The 14,535-nt window shown below is 32.7% G+C and overlaps 1 protein-coding gene and 1 pseudogene across 1 annotated transcript; both read left to right on the top strand.

Moving 5' to 3' along the window:
* Positions 1–1,396: 1,396 nt before the first annotated feature.
* Positions 1,397–6,103, top strand: LOC120145284 (annotated as a pseudogene).
* A 4,959-nt stretch (positions 6,104–11,062) lies between these two features.
* On the top strand, positions 11,063–14,239 carry LOC120145229 (organic cation/carnitine transporter 7-like). The gene is made up of 6 exons (XM_039159120.1): positions 11,063–11,193; positions 11,289–11,560; positions 11,913–12,150; positions 12,975–13,497; positions 13,574–13,776; positions 13,854–14,239. The coding sequence occupies exons 2-6, from the start codon at positions 11,289–11,291 to the stop codon at positions 14,070–14,072; spliced, it is 1,455 nt and encodes a 484-aa protein (XP_039015051.1). The 5' UTR covers positions 11,063–11,193; the 3' UTR covers positions 14,073–14,239.
* Positions 14,240–14,535: the final 296 nt, after the last annotated feature.

Here is a 14,535-nt window from a genome sequence, read left to right as displayed (position 1 = left end):
CAGTTTGAAGCTAACCGTGCGCTTGAATCAGCTTTGTCTACGTTCCAGTCATCTTATCAGTTGCTTAACGTGCATGTTTCATGGTCTCTGCCTCCTATTAATTGGTGTAAGATTAATACTGATGGTTCCTGCAGAACAGGAAATGGAGTTGCTACTTGTGGGGGTGTTATTTGGTCCTCGAATGGTGGTTGGATCCTTGGTTTCTCTAAATCGATTGGAATATGCTCTATCGTTGAGGCGGAGCTCTGGGGTGTACATGAAGGTCTTTCTCATGCTTGGAACATTGGTGAGAGTCAAGTCATGTTGGAAGTAGATAGCTTGGAGGTTATTCATATGCTACAGAAAACCTCTCATAGAGGCTCGATCTTTACTCTTCTAAACCGTATTACCAAGCTGCTAAATCGGGAATGGAATGTGACCTTGAGACATATTAACAGGGCTGCTAACTAGGTTGCCGATAAACTAGCGAAGATAGCAGCAACAAAAGGTGTTGTTGACATGGTTTTCTCCACGCCACCGTTGGAAATTGCTTCCTTATTGCAGCAAGACTCTGCTGGTTTGTAATTTGGCAGTGGATGTTTAAGTTTTAGTTCACAATCTTATTTCATCAAAAAAAAATATACCATATAATTATCCAATTTTTTTTAAAAAGGGTATTTAAGTAAAGTTGTAAATACACAATTGTCCCCTAAAATATATCATTTGTATCGAATTGTCCAAATATTTTTGAAACGTTTTGTCCCATAAAATTTAAATTATTACCCATATATTTATTTTATAATTCATTTATTTAGATTAAAAAATTAAAAAAATTAAAGGTGATTTAGCATGATTTGATTGATCAATATTTTTTATAACATTGTTAATTGATTGGGGTAAACATGATAATGATTTAAATTTTAGAGGTAAAATATTTAGAAAAATACTTTAAGGGTAATTCGGTTTAAATGATATATTTTAGGAGATAATGGTGTATTTAAACCTTAAGTAAAAAGTGATAAATTATTATTTTAATACCTAAACTATTAGTGTTAGGCGGTTTTAGTAGTTAAACTTTTAATTTTTTAAAATCATACATAAAATTTAGTTTTTGTTTCATTTTAGTATTCATCATTAAAAGCTTTAGTTTTTGTTCATTTTAATACTCTCATTCAAAATTTAACATGAAATTTTTAATAATAAAAAAAGTTTAAGTACTGAAACAGGTAAAAACTGATAATTGTTGTACTAAATATTTTAAGTTTTTAACGACGATATACTAAAATAAATATTAAATATGATTTTAAAAAATTATACAAATTTAGATACTAAAATAAACTGAAATTAATAGTTTAGTTACTAAAATATATAGTTTATCGGTAAAAGAAATCAAAATCTCTACCTTCACCACTGGAGCTGCTAAGTGTTAACACTGTTTCTCTCAGTTGTCCCCTTCTTCCATATCTTTTATCTCTCTCTCTCTATCCAACAATTGCCTGATCTCACTCTCAGCACTCATTTTTCTCCATCTTCCTTAATTTTAAAATGCCGATCAACAGAGACCCTTCTACTCCCCCGCCCACGATCGGCAAGATCGGTCCCTACACTGTCTTCGTTACCCCACCTTCTACCCCTACCCCTACTGACCCACCGCTTTTTCACTCTCCCAACAAGGCCGTGGCGCCTCCTCCGGTCCAGCCGCCGCCCCAACAATTTCACGAGTCTTTCCTTTCCTCCGATTCTGATGGATCCATTCTGGGTTTTTTAAAATGCTGCGTTTAAGGTCCAAAATGGTATCTGCTTTTCCTCTCCACCTTTTATTTTCTGCATTTGTTGGGTTATTCATAATGCTAGAGTTTTCCAAAAATGAAATGGGTTTTTATCTATCTAGGTTTTCCATTGGCATGGCGAATTGCTTCAATTTTATTATTTCCGTACTTCTTGATTTTGTTGATAATATACAGAAAAGGCATTAGTATTAGTATCTGTTCTTGTTGATGTTTTTCAGCTCATTCAAGCTTGGATGACCATTTAGCTCGCTGGTTTGGCTTAAATCAGTCCAAGTATCAATGGGTACTGGACGATTATTATGAGAACAAGGGATTGGTAAGTGTAAATAAATTGCTTTAAATGGTGCCCTTCCAAGGGAAAATTTAACTTTCAGAACACTAGTACTATTAGCTCATTTAGTTTGGTATCATGTCTAGATTTGGTGAAAACAAAGTATTGGTGAAGTTACTCGTGAAGTTGGTTATAAACAATTACTTCTTTATTTATTTTTTGGTAAACAAGGGACACTAAAAATTTGGACTCTTTTATGCTTCGATTCTCTTGGTATCTATAAATATAGTCTAAAGTTGTTTCTTTTATCTTAGTTAAGGGCGCATGGTGTCCTGATTCGAATCCTCTCCTGGATTATATCATATGAATGAGATTGCCCGTAGCTTTTAGCATTTCTGATAGTGGCGGCGGATTCAGAAATATTTTTTAGGGTGATCACATATATGCTATAAACACAAAATTTTTGCATGTTGGGGGCACAAATAAAATCTCAGTGTGGGCACAATCAGTGAAATGGATAACTAACCTAAAGAAATTCAGATTTCAGGTGGGCAACTTGCCCACCCTAAACCAAACGTGGATCCACCACTGATTTCGGAGATGAATAAACCTTTGGCATCTTTAGGTGTTTCATAGGAACTGATTTTATATGGAGTGGAAGTGTTGAAAATGGGTACATTGTTCTATATGGAAGTACTGATGTCAAAAGCGCATCTTATACATTTAAAAATTTCCAAGTTGTTCTGAATACCTAACTTTTGGGGTCATAGATCTAATTCCGTCAGTCTTTAATCTAAAGAATAAAACTTGATTTCTCAGCTCTATGGTTGTAGTCGTTAGTGCTTAGTTTTGAAACACTAGAATATTGGTCAAATGAAAGTTTTTAGACACATTATGATACTCTGCAAATGCAGTATACATTATAAAATCTAGTCAGTTTATTTATGGAGTTAAGATTTAATAACATTCATCAGGAACCCCTTATAGTTTTTATTTAACTTGTAAGGGAGACTTCCATTATGCAGTAGTTAAAGTCATGCGGTTGTTGGAATTACTTTATGAAGGCTAGCATTGGTGCATGATTTTCTGTGAATGTCGTAGATTATACAATAAACTTGACGCTTTAATTACTTATCCTTTAATCAAAACTTAAGGATTCATCCTCTTTTAAATCCATGCCGTTGGACAAAGTAAAACACCCATTCTGATTTTTTCTTCTTTGAGTTGAATTCGTACTTCATAGTGCTAAGTATCTTGCGCCTGTAGGATTCTTATGTTCCGACTGTATTCTATTTTCAATTCAATTTTTACTTGACATCAGGGGTGAGCAAAACTCGACTCGAAAAATCGATTTTTTTCAATTTCGAGTTATTCGAGTTGAGTTATTTGAATTAACTTGAATTATCAATTTGGTTTTCAAGTTCGAGTCAAATTGAAATTTGAAAATTTTGAGTTACTTGAAAAATTGAAAATTTGACCAAGTATTTTTTATAATTTTACGATTTAGTCTCTGATTTCATTATTCCTTCAATTCTTCCTTCACTGTAAGTCTATTTTTTACCAAATTTGAACTACATGTTCCTAAACTATCGTAGAATACATATGTACTTTCAATTTTTCTTTTTGATAACAAGTTTTCTATTTTTCAATTTAGCCCTTCAATTTTTCATAATTTCCTTATTTCTTCAATTATTCTTTATTTTAAGTCCCTTTTTTTTACCAAATTTGAACCTCATGCTCATATACCACCATAGAATACCTATGTAATTTCAATTCTTTTTTTTATTAAAAATGTACTCTATTTTTTATTTAGTCGCTTAACTTTGCATTTTACTCAATTTGGTCTTTTGATTGCAATGGTTTGTAAATTCTTTGCATTTTACTCAATTTGGTCTTTTGATTGCAATGGTTTGTAAATTCTTTGCATTTTACTCAATTTGGTCTTTTGATTGCAATGGTTTGTAAATTCTTTCTTCCCATCAATTCCTTGACTCCTTTATACTCTCATCAATGTTTTGCCCTCAAAATACTTTCTTTAAAATATAATATTGTGAATATATTTTTATAATTTTAGATTGTATTTGATATATTAAATAACATTATAATGTGAAAAGAATATGAAATATATATATTTTATATGGTTAGAGAAAGTTGAAAAACTATAACTGATTCTTACCATAATACTATAAATAATTATAATAAAATTAGCATAGAAACTCGAATAATTCGACTAAATTTCTTAAACTCGACTCGAAAAAAGTTAAGTTCAAGTTGTAAAATACGACTCGTTAACTCGAATAAATAAATAAAAAATCTCGACTCAATCGAATGCTCGCCCCTACTCAACACTTGAACCAAAGTCTCAAATTCCCCTTTCCAATCATCACCTGGAAGGTTATCTTGAGCTAACCCCAAGATGTATCACCTTTTGCTGAAGTTCTTAACCACTTCAGTTTAACGTCACGTCAACTATTTCATAAAGTTTATTCGCAACCTGTTTACCCTACTCTTGATTTTTCCAAAACTGGCTCCTATGTTTGACACACATATATAGAAGGTATGACCCTCCAAATGTATGTAAAATCTGAGAAAAAAACTGAGCATACTCGAGTCAAATACATACTTTCATAGTAACATAGTCCATAACAATGAGGAGCTTGTTGTCACTATCTGTCGGATTCTGTAAATCGGACAAAATTTCATCTAATCAATTGTCGTTTGATGATCTACTGATGATTTTGGCACAGCAGCAAGATACCTCTGGTTTTGAAACATTTTAGAAGTGATGAACTTTCTCATTATCAAGGTTACTTGCACATGTCACCCAATCAGTTGATAAACTTATTTGTATCTAGTAAGGTTGTAATACCCGTTGTCCCAACTCTTTATTTTTCTTGAAGTACCTTTTCCAACATCCATGTTTGATGCATACACGAACAGGAGTAGGAGCATATAACCCTTCAATGACCTTTCAAATTCATGGAAAAACTAGGAAGATTTTTCCCATCTGTTGGTCGCTTTGCAGGTTTGAAAACTGTGTAATTAGGCAGAAGCTCAAATTTTTGACACCTGGACCCAATGCTGATTTCTAAATGAATAATAAATAGGTAAAAACTGAGATAAGATAATACAATGGAACTAGCCTTTTTATCGGGAAAAACATGGAACTAACCCTAAATTTTATTGCAAGATACACTATTCAAGAGATTATGAAAGTTAGGTCATTTTTTTTTTGCCTTGTGCCTTGGGCTATATGGAAGTCTTAGCGTCTTGAGTGCACCTAGCACCTGTGACAACACTGATTAAAATAAGATATTTCAATATTCTTATGGTTTTTAATGATAACCTGGATAATATTGTATATTGGGAAGGGGCTTCACAGCTGAACCCTGTATAGCTAAGCAGATTATTTATGTTTAAAAGATGTCTTATTAGATTCCCAGTTTTTACCAAATTATGCCATGTCAAGGGAGCATTTATACTTTCAGAGTTGCTTCAGTTACCTTATACTCTATGTATAAATCTCCAGGCATGTTTTGTTGTATCCACATATTTTTTCTGGGGTAATGTACAAAAGTTTGAATCTGATCTGTGGTTTATGTATTTCGTCTTGTTTTCGGGAAGTTTTTTAGTTCAGTTAAAGATCCACTCGATGGAAAAAACAATTCCAACCCTCTTGTGCTGAAAATATAGTTGTTTCACTGTGTTAAGTTTACTTTTCATTTTCATTACCATGACTGGATGCTTATGATAGACTTACACATTTCAAATTATATTCTTTTTACGGCAGGAAAAAGCAGGTGTAAAAGCGAAAGAAATATCGAGCAAAATACAAACCGTGTAGCATATTTGTTGAACCGAGAATGCTTGTTGCGTATCCTTTTTGTAGTATATCTGTATTCTTAATGCATCAGGGCAGTTAACCGAGCTTATTTGTATACTTCATCTTATGTTTGCATGGGTAGTATCGGATAAACTACAACCCCCAGTGAGGATTCCATGAAGAAAACAGAGAGAAGTGCTTTGAGTTGTTCTGTCATTTCCGTAAAGGATTGTTGTACCTCCTCCGGATCTCTTCCACAAACAATTACAACGAAAAAAACTTTCGAAATAAGAGGTCTTTGAAAGATCCCCTCCATGAACCATATTATCCAAGGTCAATTTCTCGGTGTTTCGTATCCTTCAGCCAATTATCTTCTATTGACATGATTTCTAACAGATCTTTACGTTATCCGTCAAAACTAAATCTATTGTCGGTTGGTCATATCCAATCAACCTGTCAATCAACCTGTCAACCAATGAGTAGGAAATCATGATCTTTAGCCTAACATTTGTATTAAAGGGTCTCTATATGACCCATGCGCTAGATTAATGAGGTCTTCTTTTCGAGAACTCTTTCTCCTTGAAGTCGGAATAATTATCGTAAGCCAAAGGTTATTATCAACAAGGGTATAATTGTATATAATTTTCCTTGGCACAAAGAGGCTAAATCTAAATCTTGCATGGGAATATCTTGGAAAGCAGCTGCTTGATGTAGGGATGTTAGTGGCTTGGGTCGGGTTTTTGGTCAATCATACTTGATATGAAAAAATATGTATTCTCTGTCCGAATTTGACTTGATTAAAAAATTATATATCCTGCACCTGATCTGACTAGACCTAAAAAATATATATCCTCCACTAGATTTCGTTTTGACTCGAATATTTAGAGTATAAATCTAACCCGACCTACTATAAAATTTGAGTTTAATTAAAAAATAATAGTTTTTTTTAAAGAGATTACATTATTATCTTCAAGTTGGATCGGAATTTTTTCATCTTTCACCCAAACCTAATCTGACTTCACTCACTTAAAAATTTCAACCCGACTCGAATCTTAATTTTTTTAAAAATATTCAACCTTATCAAATTGGGTCGGATCAAAATCAATTGATTTCGAATTACATTATCATCCCTTGATGTCCTCTCTCGGCTGCATAATTGGGTGAGAAGCCGCCTCTCATGTTTTCTCCACACAAGTTGGCCTCTCATGTGTTGATCCCCACACAAATTGACCATGTCTTCCACTTGGCATAATTTAACCCTCCAATCCCTATACTATTCCCACCCCATATATTTAATAATAAAATATCACCATTTCTTTGGTCTGATTGCTTTTGTTTGAGAATGTGTATTACACCATGCAGATTTTATTATGACAGGTGATAAACTTGTAAAATTTTAAGGAAACGAATTTATAAAAATAAGTTTTTAATGAAAAATATAAAATTTATCTAAAATGTATACAAATTTAAAATTTTAAGGGATGATTGCTTTCACTTATCCTTTCTCGATCCATCCTTGGTCATCAATGATCAGAGATGGATATAGGCAAGAGCGGATGGGGATGGTTATCCTCTAAAAATTTAAAATTACTATATATTTTAGGTTTTTTATATATTTTTTCTATTAAAAATCTATTTTCGTCCCTCTAGAATTTTATAACTTCAAGTTCACCCCTTGAAATTTTATAATATCAAGTTTCCATAACATAAAGTATTGTGTACTCCCTGCCAATGATCATTGTGATGAATAGGGATGGACACATGACCAAACCTGATAGGGTCTGACCTAATCAGGTCAATTTTTTAAAAACAATCGAGCTTGGATTAAGTTGGGTTTTTTTAGAAAATATGTTTGGGTCATGTTCAGGTTTAAAGTGAAAATATCCGACACAAAAAATAATATAAATTTATGTTATATATTTATAGATAATTATAATAATAATCCTTTATATTTAAATTTCTTTCAATTAGTTATCTATTTTTTAAATAAAAAAATATTTTATAAATATTTTTATTTAAGATTTGATCTTAAAAAATTAGATTAAATTGTGGTCAGGTGAAATCATTCCTAAAATCAAGATAAACGATGAGAGAGCTACTTTCCTAAATGCCGAGTTCACCACCCGTTCATTCTGACCCTTTCAGTTTTTTCTGTGCTTAACCATTAATTGCCAACTAGACGCAAATAGCTTCGAGACTTTAGCCGTATTTATAAACTAATATATTTTTTTTCACGAACTAAGTGATTCCTGTGATAAATAAATTATTATTATTTTTTTGAGAACTATTAAAATTTTATTTTTAAACAGATATTACATTGTATTTATCCCGGTTTAATAAAAAACTAATAATTTTGGAGAGAATTAAAAATTAGGATGTGTTTGTTTAACTATTTTCTAAAAATAATTTATGAAAAAAGTATTTTTTATTAAAAATAATAAGATTTGGTTTTTTATAATCATCGATATTTAATATATTATATTAATCAACTAATTCGGATAGAATATTACAAATGCAACGACGATCCTTCCAACCCAGTTTACTAATCTAAATATTTTAATGATTAATATTTTTTTGAAAAATAATACTAGAATAATATACTAATTTAAATATATAAAATAATGATATTTATTATTAGGAATTAATAATATTATTTTCGTATTCTTTAACGCAATGAAAGCTCCTTTGTACGCAGAGTATTGCGGTCTTTTTAAACTTTTAATTAATTGTCAATAAATGAGGTTTGTATCAATGAATGGGCATTTGCCAGGTAATTTCTGGTTGTTGGGTCTTTAGTTGACTCAATAGCTTTTTTTATTATTATTTTGTTAATACCAATTCATTATTGTTTTAAAAATAGTAGAAAATTTTGATTTATTAATTCATATTTTTTAGTATAAAAAGTGTTGTAGGAAATATTTTTTGAATATTAATTTCAATTTTTATTAATTTAAGGAGTTTACAACTTTCAAGTAATAATATTTGTTTTACAGACTTTCAATCGTTTAATAATGAACGTCAAAACTTAAATTTGAATTTGTAGTACCATTTTTATAAGGGTAAAGTACACAAATGGTCTCCGACTATAGGATATTACTTTATTAAGTCCCTCCACTATTAAAAATTATAAAATGATAATCCAACTATTCATTATGTTTCAAAGTCATCCTTTTATACTAAAAATTTGGCGGTTGTCTAAATTAGACGCTGGCATAATGATTGAGATATGATAGTCGTTTGAGATTCTGTGATCAGATTTTATCCTATCATTGTTAGAATGTTAACTTTCAGTTTAGAATACCTATAATTTTTTAACAAAAAAAGACGAACTTGGAACATGATGAATAGTCGGATGACTGTTTTATAATTTTTAATAGTCAAGAGACTAACAAAGTAACACTCTATAGTCAGTGGATCATTTTTTAACTTTTAATAGTTGAATGACTTAATAAAATAGTATCTCATAGTTGAGGAGGCATTTATTACTTTACTCTTTTTATAAAGATTAAGAAAACAAAGTTATCACGTTATATGCTTTACTTTTGATAATTTCAAAAATGTTATTATTATAATTTCAAGATATTATTATTATAATTTAAATATTTAAAATATAATAATAATGTATACTTTTGTGGAGAAAAGAAAAGTCAAAACTTTTGTTGGTAGGAAAGTGACTTGATAACCTTAAAAAACAAATAGTTAAATGCATCTTACGTCCCTAAACAACTAGTCTCATTTTAAATCAGAACTCTAACTTTCGGATATTTTAGTTTCATCCATAAACTATGATTTTTATTTGTAAATCCATTTCTAAACTTTTGAATACTTCAATTTTATCCTCAAACTATGCCTATTATTCTAAATTAGCCCCTAAACTTTTAATCATTCCAATTTTATCTTTAAACTATCGATATATGCTAATCATATTCATTATTAATAAATTTTTTATAAAAATTATTAACTACTATGTAAACACTTATGAGCATAGACAGAGCCAGGATTCTAATTCAAGAGGAGCAAGGTACAACTAACAATAGAAAATGGGAAGTTCCCTCCAATCTTACACATAACTTTGTCTCGGCCTATGAGTAATATATAATAATATGATATGACATAAACGATAATTAATTTTGAGTTTTTAAAAAATAGCCACTTTAAGTTTGAAAGTAGAAAGAATTATACAGAAATTGAGCATACAAAAAATCTTTTAATTTCATTCTATATAATGATTTTGGAGGATGCGATACAACATTAGTTATCGTTTACATCACATCATATTATTACGTAATTCTCAAAGTTTTTGTAGGACGATTAATATTTTTTAATGATATTATTAACAAAGAGCATGATTAACACATACTATAGTTGGGGATAAAATTGAATTGTTCAAAAGTTTAAGGATTGATTCAAAACCAAAGACATTATGAGGATTAAATTGGAGTATTTAAAAATATAAGGATCAATTTAGAATTAATCATAGATTAATAACAAAATTGAAACATTCAAAAGTCTAAAAGAATAATATAAAATAGGGTAAATTATGTATTTAGTACATAAACTATCAGTTTTGACTCGTTTTCGTGCCTAAACTTTCATTTTTTTCAAAATCATACCTAAATTTTAGTTTTTGTTTCATTTGAGACACTTGTTCAAAATTTAACGTTAAGTTTTTTTTAAATGAAAAGTTTAGGTACTAAAATTGACTAAATCTGATAGTTTAGGTAGACGTGTTAAGTTTTTAATGACGAGTACTAAAATGAAACAAAAACTAAACGTTAGGTATAATTTTAAAAAATTAAAAATTTAGATACTTAAACGAACAAAAACTGATAGTTTATATATTAAACGCGTAATTTAGACTATAAAATAAAGAGCTTAATTTGGGGATGTGTGGTGGAATTAGTACTTAGAAAAAGAAAATGAGAAATGATAAGGACTTGATAAGCATCCAAAAAACTATAACTCATTCAGGACCTCTAATTAGTCCAATCCACCGGACGGGCAACACGCAGCAATGGGCAAACAATTTTAAAACGTTTTCTTTGGTTGGTGATTGCCGAATGTTTCCCACGCGCCAGTGGCGACAAAGTTTCGCGAGTGAGCCGTCACCTATCCTCTAACCTAATTATTTATTTTATCTTTTTTGCATTTTCCAACGTTGCCTACAGAGAAAATATGCATTAATAAATAGCCCCTGATATTTGAGTAGAAGAGAAGAATAGTAGTGGTGGCGTGTATCTTCGTCCCAAACAGGAAGAAGAAGAAGAGGTTTGATATTTTAGGCTTATTTTCAATCAATCAGAACTGGCAAACAACAATTCGTCGGACAAGTTAGACCTTCTAACCCTCTTTCTTCTTCTTCTTCTTCTTCTTCGATTGGGTGTATGTGTGATTGTTATAATGACTTGATTTTGTTTGTTTTTAGATGGCTTATGAAACGGCTGGTTTATATACTTTGGATGAAGCCCTCGAAACTGTGGGGTTTGGGAGATTCCAAGCGTTTGTGCTCGGATACGCTGGGCTAGGGTGGTTTGCTGAAGCCATGGAGATTATGATTCTCTCCTTTATTGGACAAGCCGTTAAGTCGGAGTGGCATCTTTCCTCCTCTCAGGAGAGCCTGTTGAGCACCATCGTCTTTGCGGGGATGCTTATCGGAGCTTATACTTGGGGCATTTTGTCCGATAATTACGGCAGGAGGTTTGCTCATCACTTCCGTTTCTTTCTTTACTAGTCTCTTCTTCGGATTTAAATTGAAGTTGCGGCTGCGTTTTTGTTTGAATTGGTCTACCATGATTGCGGACATAACAGATGTTATTACAGTCATGGCAGTGACAGTGTATAATTATAGTTTCCACTGCACCGACATCACTATACAACGGACGCCAATTCAATCATCATAAAATTTAGATATTTTTTTGAATTTTGTTTCTTTAATATGTTTTCGCCTCTAAATTTTATAAGTTGGTTCTTAAAATTTTATAAAAAGATTTACTTTTGATTTTGGGGTTCAATATGCTTTAACTGTTTGTTTTAATTTTGGTTCTCCCAGGAAAGGCTTTCTTTTTATATCCATGGTAACATTTGGAGCTGGATTCTTGAGCACCTTCTCTCCAAACTATTTATCACTTGTTGTTCTACGGGGTTTGGTTGGGTTTGGCCTCGGTGGTTCATCTGTGTTCTTATCCTGGTTCCTAGAGTTTGTTCCTTCTTCCAATAGAGGCATGTGGATGGTTGTGTTTTCAACTTTCTGGACATTTGGGTCCATCTTTGAGGCTACTCTCGCATGGGTATGTATATTTCCTATACCCCCATTTAAGGACATCCTTTACCATTCCCTGTTTTCCATGTACTTAAAGATTTGGATCCATTTTTAATTTTATAAAAGGGACATGACATTAAAGGGACAGACATGGGATTTCACGTTTAGGGTGCGAACTTACAAAGAAAATACCTTAAACTATATAGGAATTTGAAATTTCCAAGGGTTCGACCGCACCCCCACGATCCATCCCCGCATGACAATATTGGCCTAAGATGTTAACTAGATGAATTTGTTATCAAGAAAGAGGATGTCCGAGGAAAATGAGTTATTAAAATGGATTCTCTTGTCATCATGAAATAAGTTCTTTGTCATTAAAAAGGGTTTTGTCTTGGCAAAGATTACATATTTTAGTCTTTACCTTGTCATCTCTCTAGATTTTGCAGACAAGGGCTTCTTAACTGAAAGTAAGAGGCACCATCACTATGATTAATTTGGTAAATTTCTCTCCTCTTTGTAACTTGGTGCACTACTTTTTGATGCTCTATCAGCTCTATCAACATAGAAACATATATGAGAATCGGAAATTTCTTGGATATTGGTTGAACTTAAGTGTTGTTAATGCTGGCTAGCCGCTCAAAATTTAAGTTGGAACATGAAATTTATCTGATAATTGAAGATTTTCTTGAATATTGAATTTAAGTGTAGCTGGCTAGCTGCTCAAACTTCACCATTTTTAGTTTAAGTTCCAAGGAGCAATGGACATTCGAAAACGTGTGGATTTCGTTTTCACGCAACGAGAAGAAATTATATTTCGAGTGTCGTAATGATTTCATGTCCTTTCTATTGCAGATTGTCATGCCCAGATTAGACTGGAGGTGGGTACTTGCGTTTTCATCTGTGCCATCTTTTGCTCTGCTTCTTTTGTTTAGTGTTGCACCCGAGTCTCCGAGGTACCTATGCATGAAAGGTAGAACAAGTGATGCACTTCAAATTCTGGAGAAGGTAGCTTCAGTGAACCAAACGAAGCTTCCTCCCGGTGTCCTAATATCCGGTAGCTCAGGAGACAAGGATGAAGAGTCTGACCCGTCTCCATCAAACGAGACGAGTCCGTTACTTCCCTCACTGGATGAAAACAGCAAGAAACCAATATCAGGCTTCTCATCGTTTTTTATGCTTTTCTCATCGAAATTAATTAAAACAACGATGCTCCTCTGGATATTATTCTTTGGAGACTCGTTTTCGTACTATGGCATCATACTGCTCACTTCAAAGCTAAGTAGCAATCAAAGTGGATGTTTCCAATCTCTTCATAGCACTAGAAATCTCCAGGGTAGCGACCTCTACGAAAATGCATTCATCACTAGTATGGCAGGTATTACGTCTCATCCTCATTTGCTTCTTTACGCTCTCTTTCTCGAAATAAAATCTGACCCTTGTCCGTGTCGCAGAGCTTCCCGGGCTTTTCTTGTCAGCTATATTGGTTGATAGGGTTGGCCGTAAACAGTCCATGGCAATTATGTTCGGCCTGGCGTTTATATTCCTTCTCCCACTACTAACCCATCAGCCTTCTGTTTTAACTACTTTATTATTATTTGGAGCTCGCATGAACGCAATGGGAACCTTCACCGTCGCTTCTATATATTCCCCTGAGGTAAGCCATTTCGGCAACACACCCGAATTTTCCAAATTTTTTTTCCGCACAGCTAAAGCTGTTGTTTTTTCATGTAGCTATATCCGACCTCGGTGCGAACAACAGGGGCCGGAGTTGCGAGTGCGATAGGAAGAATCGGTGGTATGGTATGCCCTCTTGTTGCAGTCGGATTGGTGAATTCGTGCCATCAAACTGCAGCTATAGCTCTGTTTTTGGTCGCTATAGTTGTTTCGATAGTCTGTATCCAGTTCTTCCCCTACGATACCAAGGGAAGGGAACTCAGTGATACTAGCTGACGATGGCAAGCAAGACAAATACATTGCTGTCCATAATCTGTGTTTAAGGGAAATAAGATGATGTTGTTGTTGTTTTTAGTCTCTACCTTTATTGATATTTGGAGCGTGGGGTGGAGATGTAATATAGACTTAAAATATCTACTTGCTTGAGAAAATGTTATGCTTGAGCTCTTCCTTGTTCCTTAAGCTACTCAATAGTTTGTGGCGCACGTTTCTTCTAATACATATTTCCTTATGCTACTTAATAGTTTGTTGTGCACGTTTTGTCTATTTTTTTTTGTTATAAAAAAATTAGGTCATACTTTCTCAATCCAGGGTATAATTAAAACTTAATTAATATTTATATAGGAATTTACAGATTGCTCACCAAGAGTGATGATCGTAGGATTCAAACTTGATTTTACAAACACAAATTCTTGAATTCTATCCACTTGTACCAACACTCATTGCTTGCACGTATTGT

The sequence above is a fragment of the Hibiscus syriacus genome, unplaced genomic scaffold (assembly GCF_006381635.1).
Source record: "Hibiscus syriacus cultivar Baekdansim isolate YM2019G1 unplaced genomic scaffold, ASM638163v2 tig00110893_pilon, whole genome shotgun sequence".
NCBI classification, from domain to species: Eukaryota; Viridiplantae; Streptophyta; class Magnoliopsida; order Malvales; family Malvaceae; genus Hibiscus; species Hibiscus syriacus.
This window is presented reverse-complemented; position numbering and strand designations above follow the sequence as displayed.

Bases quoted from the DNA above. Each gene is read 5' to 3' on its own strand.
- LOC120145229 (XM_039159120.1), top strand. From the start codon at position 11,289: ATGGCTTATGAAACGGCTGGTTTATATACTTTGGATGAAGCCCTCGAA. The intron at 11,561-11,912 runs GTTTGCTCATCA...TGGTTCTCCCAG, and splicing joins TCCGATAATTACGGCAGGAG to GAAAGGCTTTCTTTTTATAT. The intron at 12,151-12,974 runs GTATGTATATTT...TTTCTATTGCAG, and splicing joins TTGAGGCTACTCTCGCATGG to ATTGTCATGCCCAGATTAGA.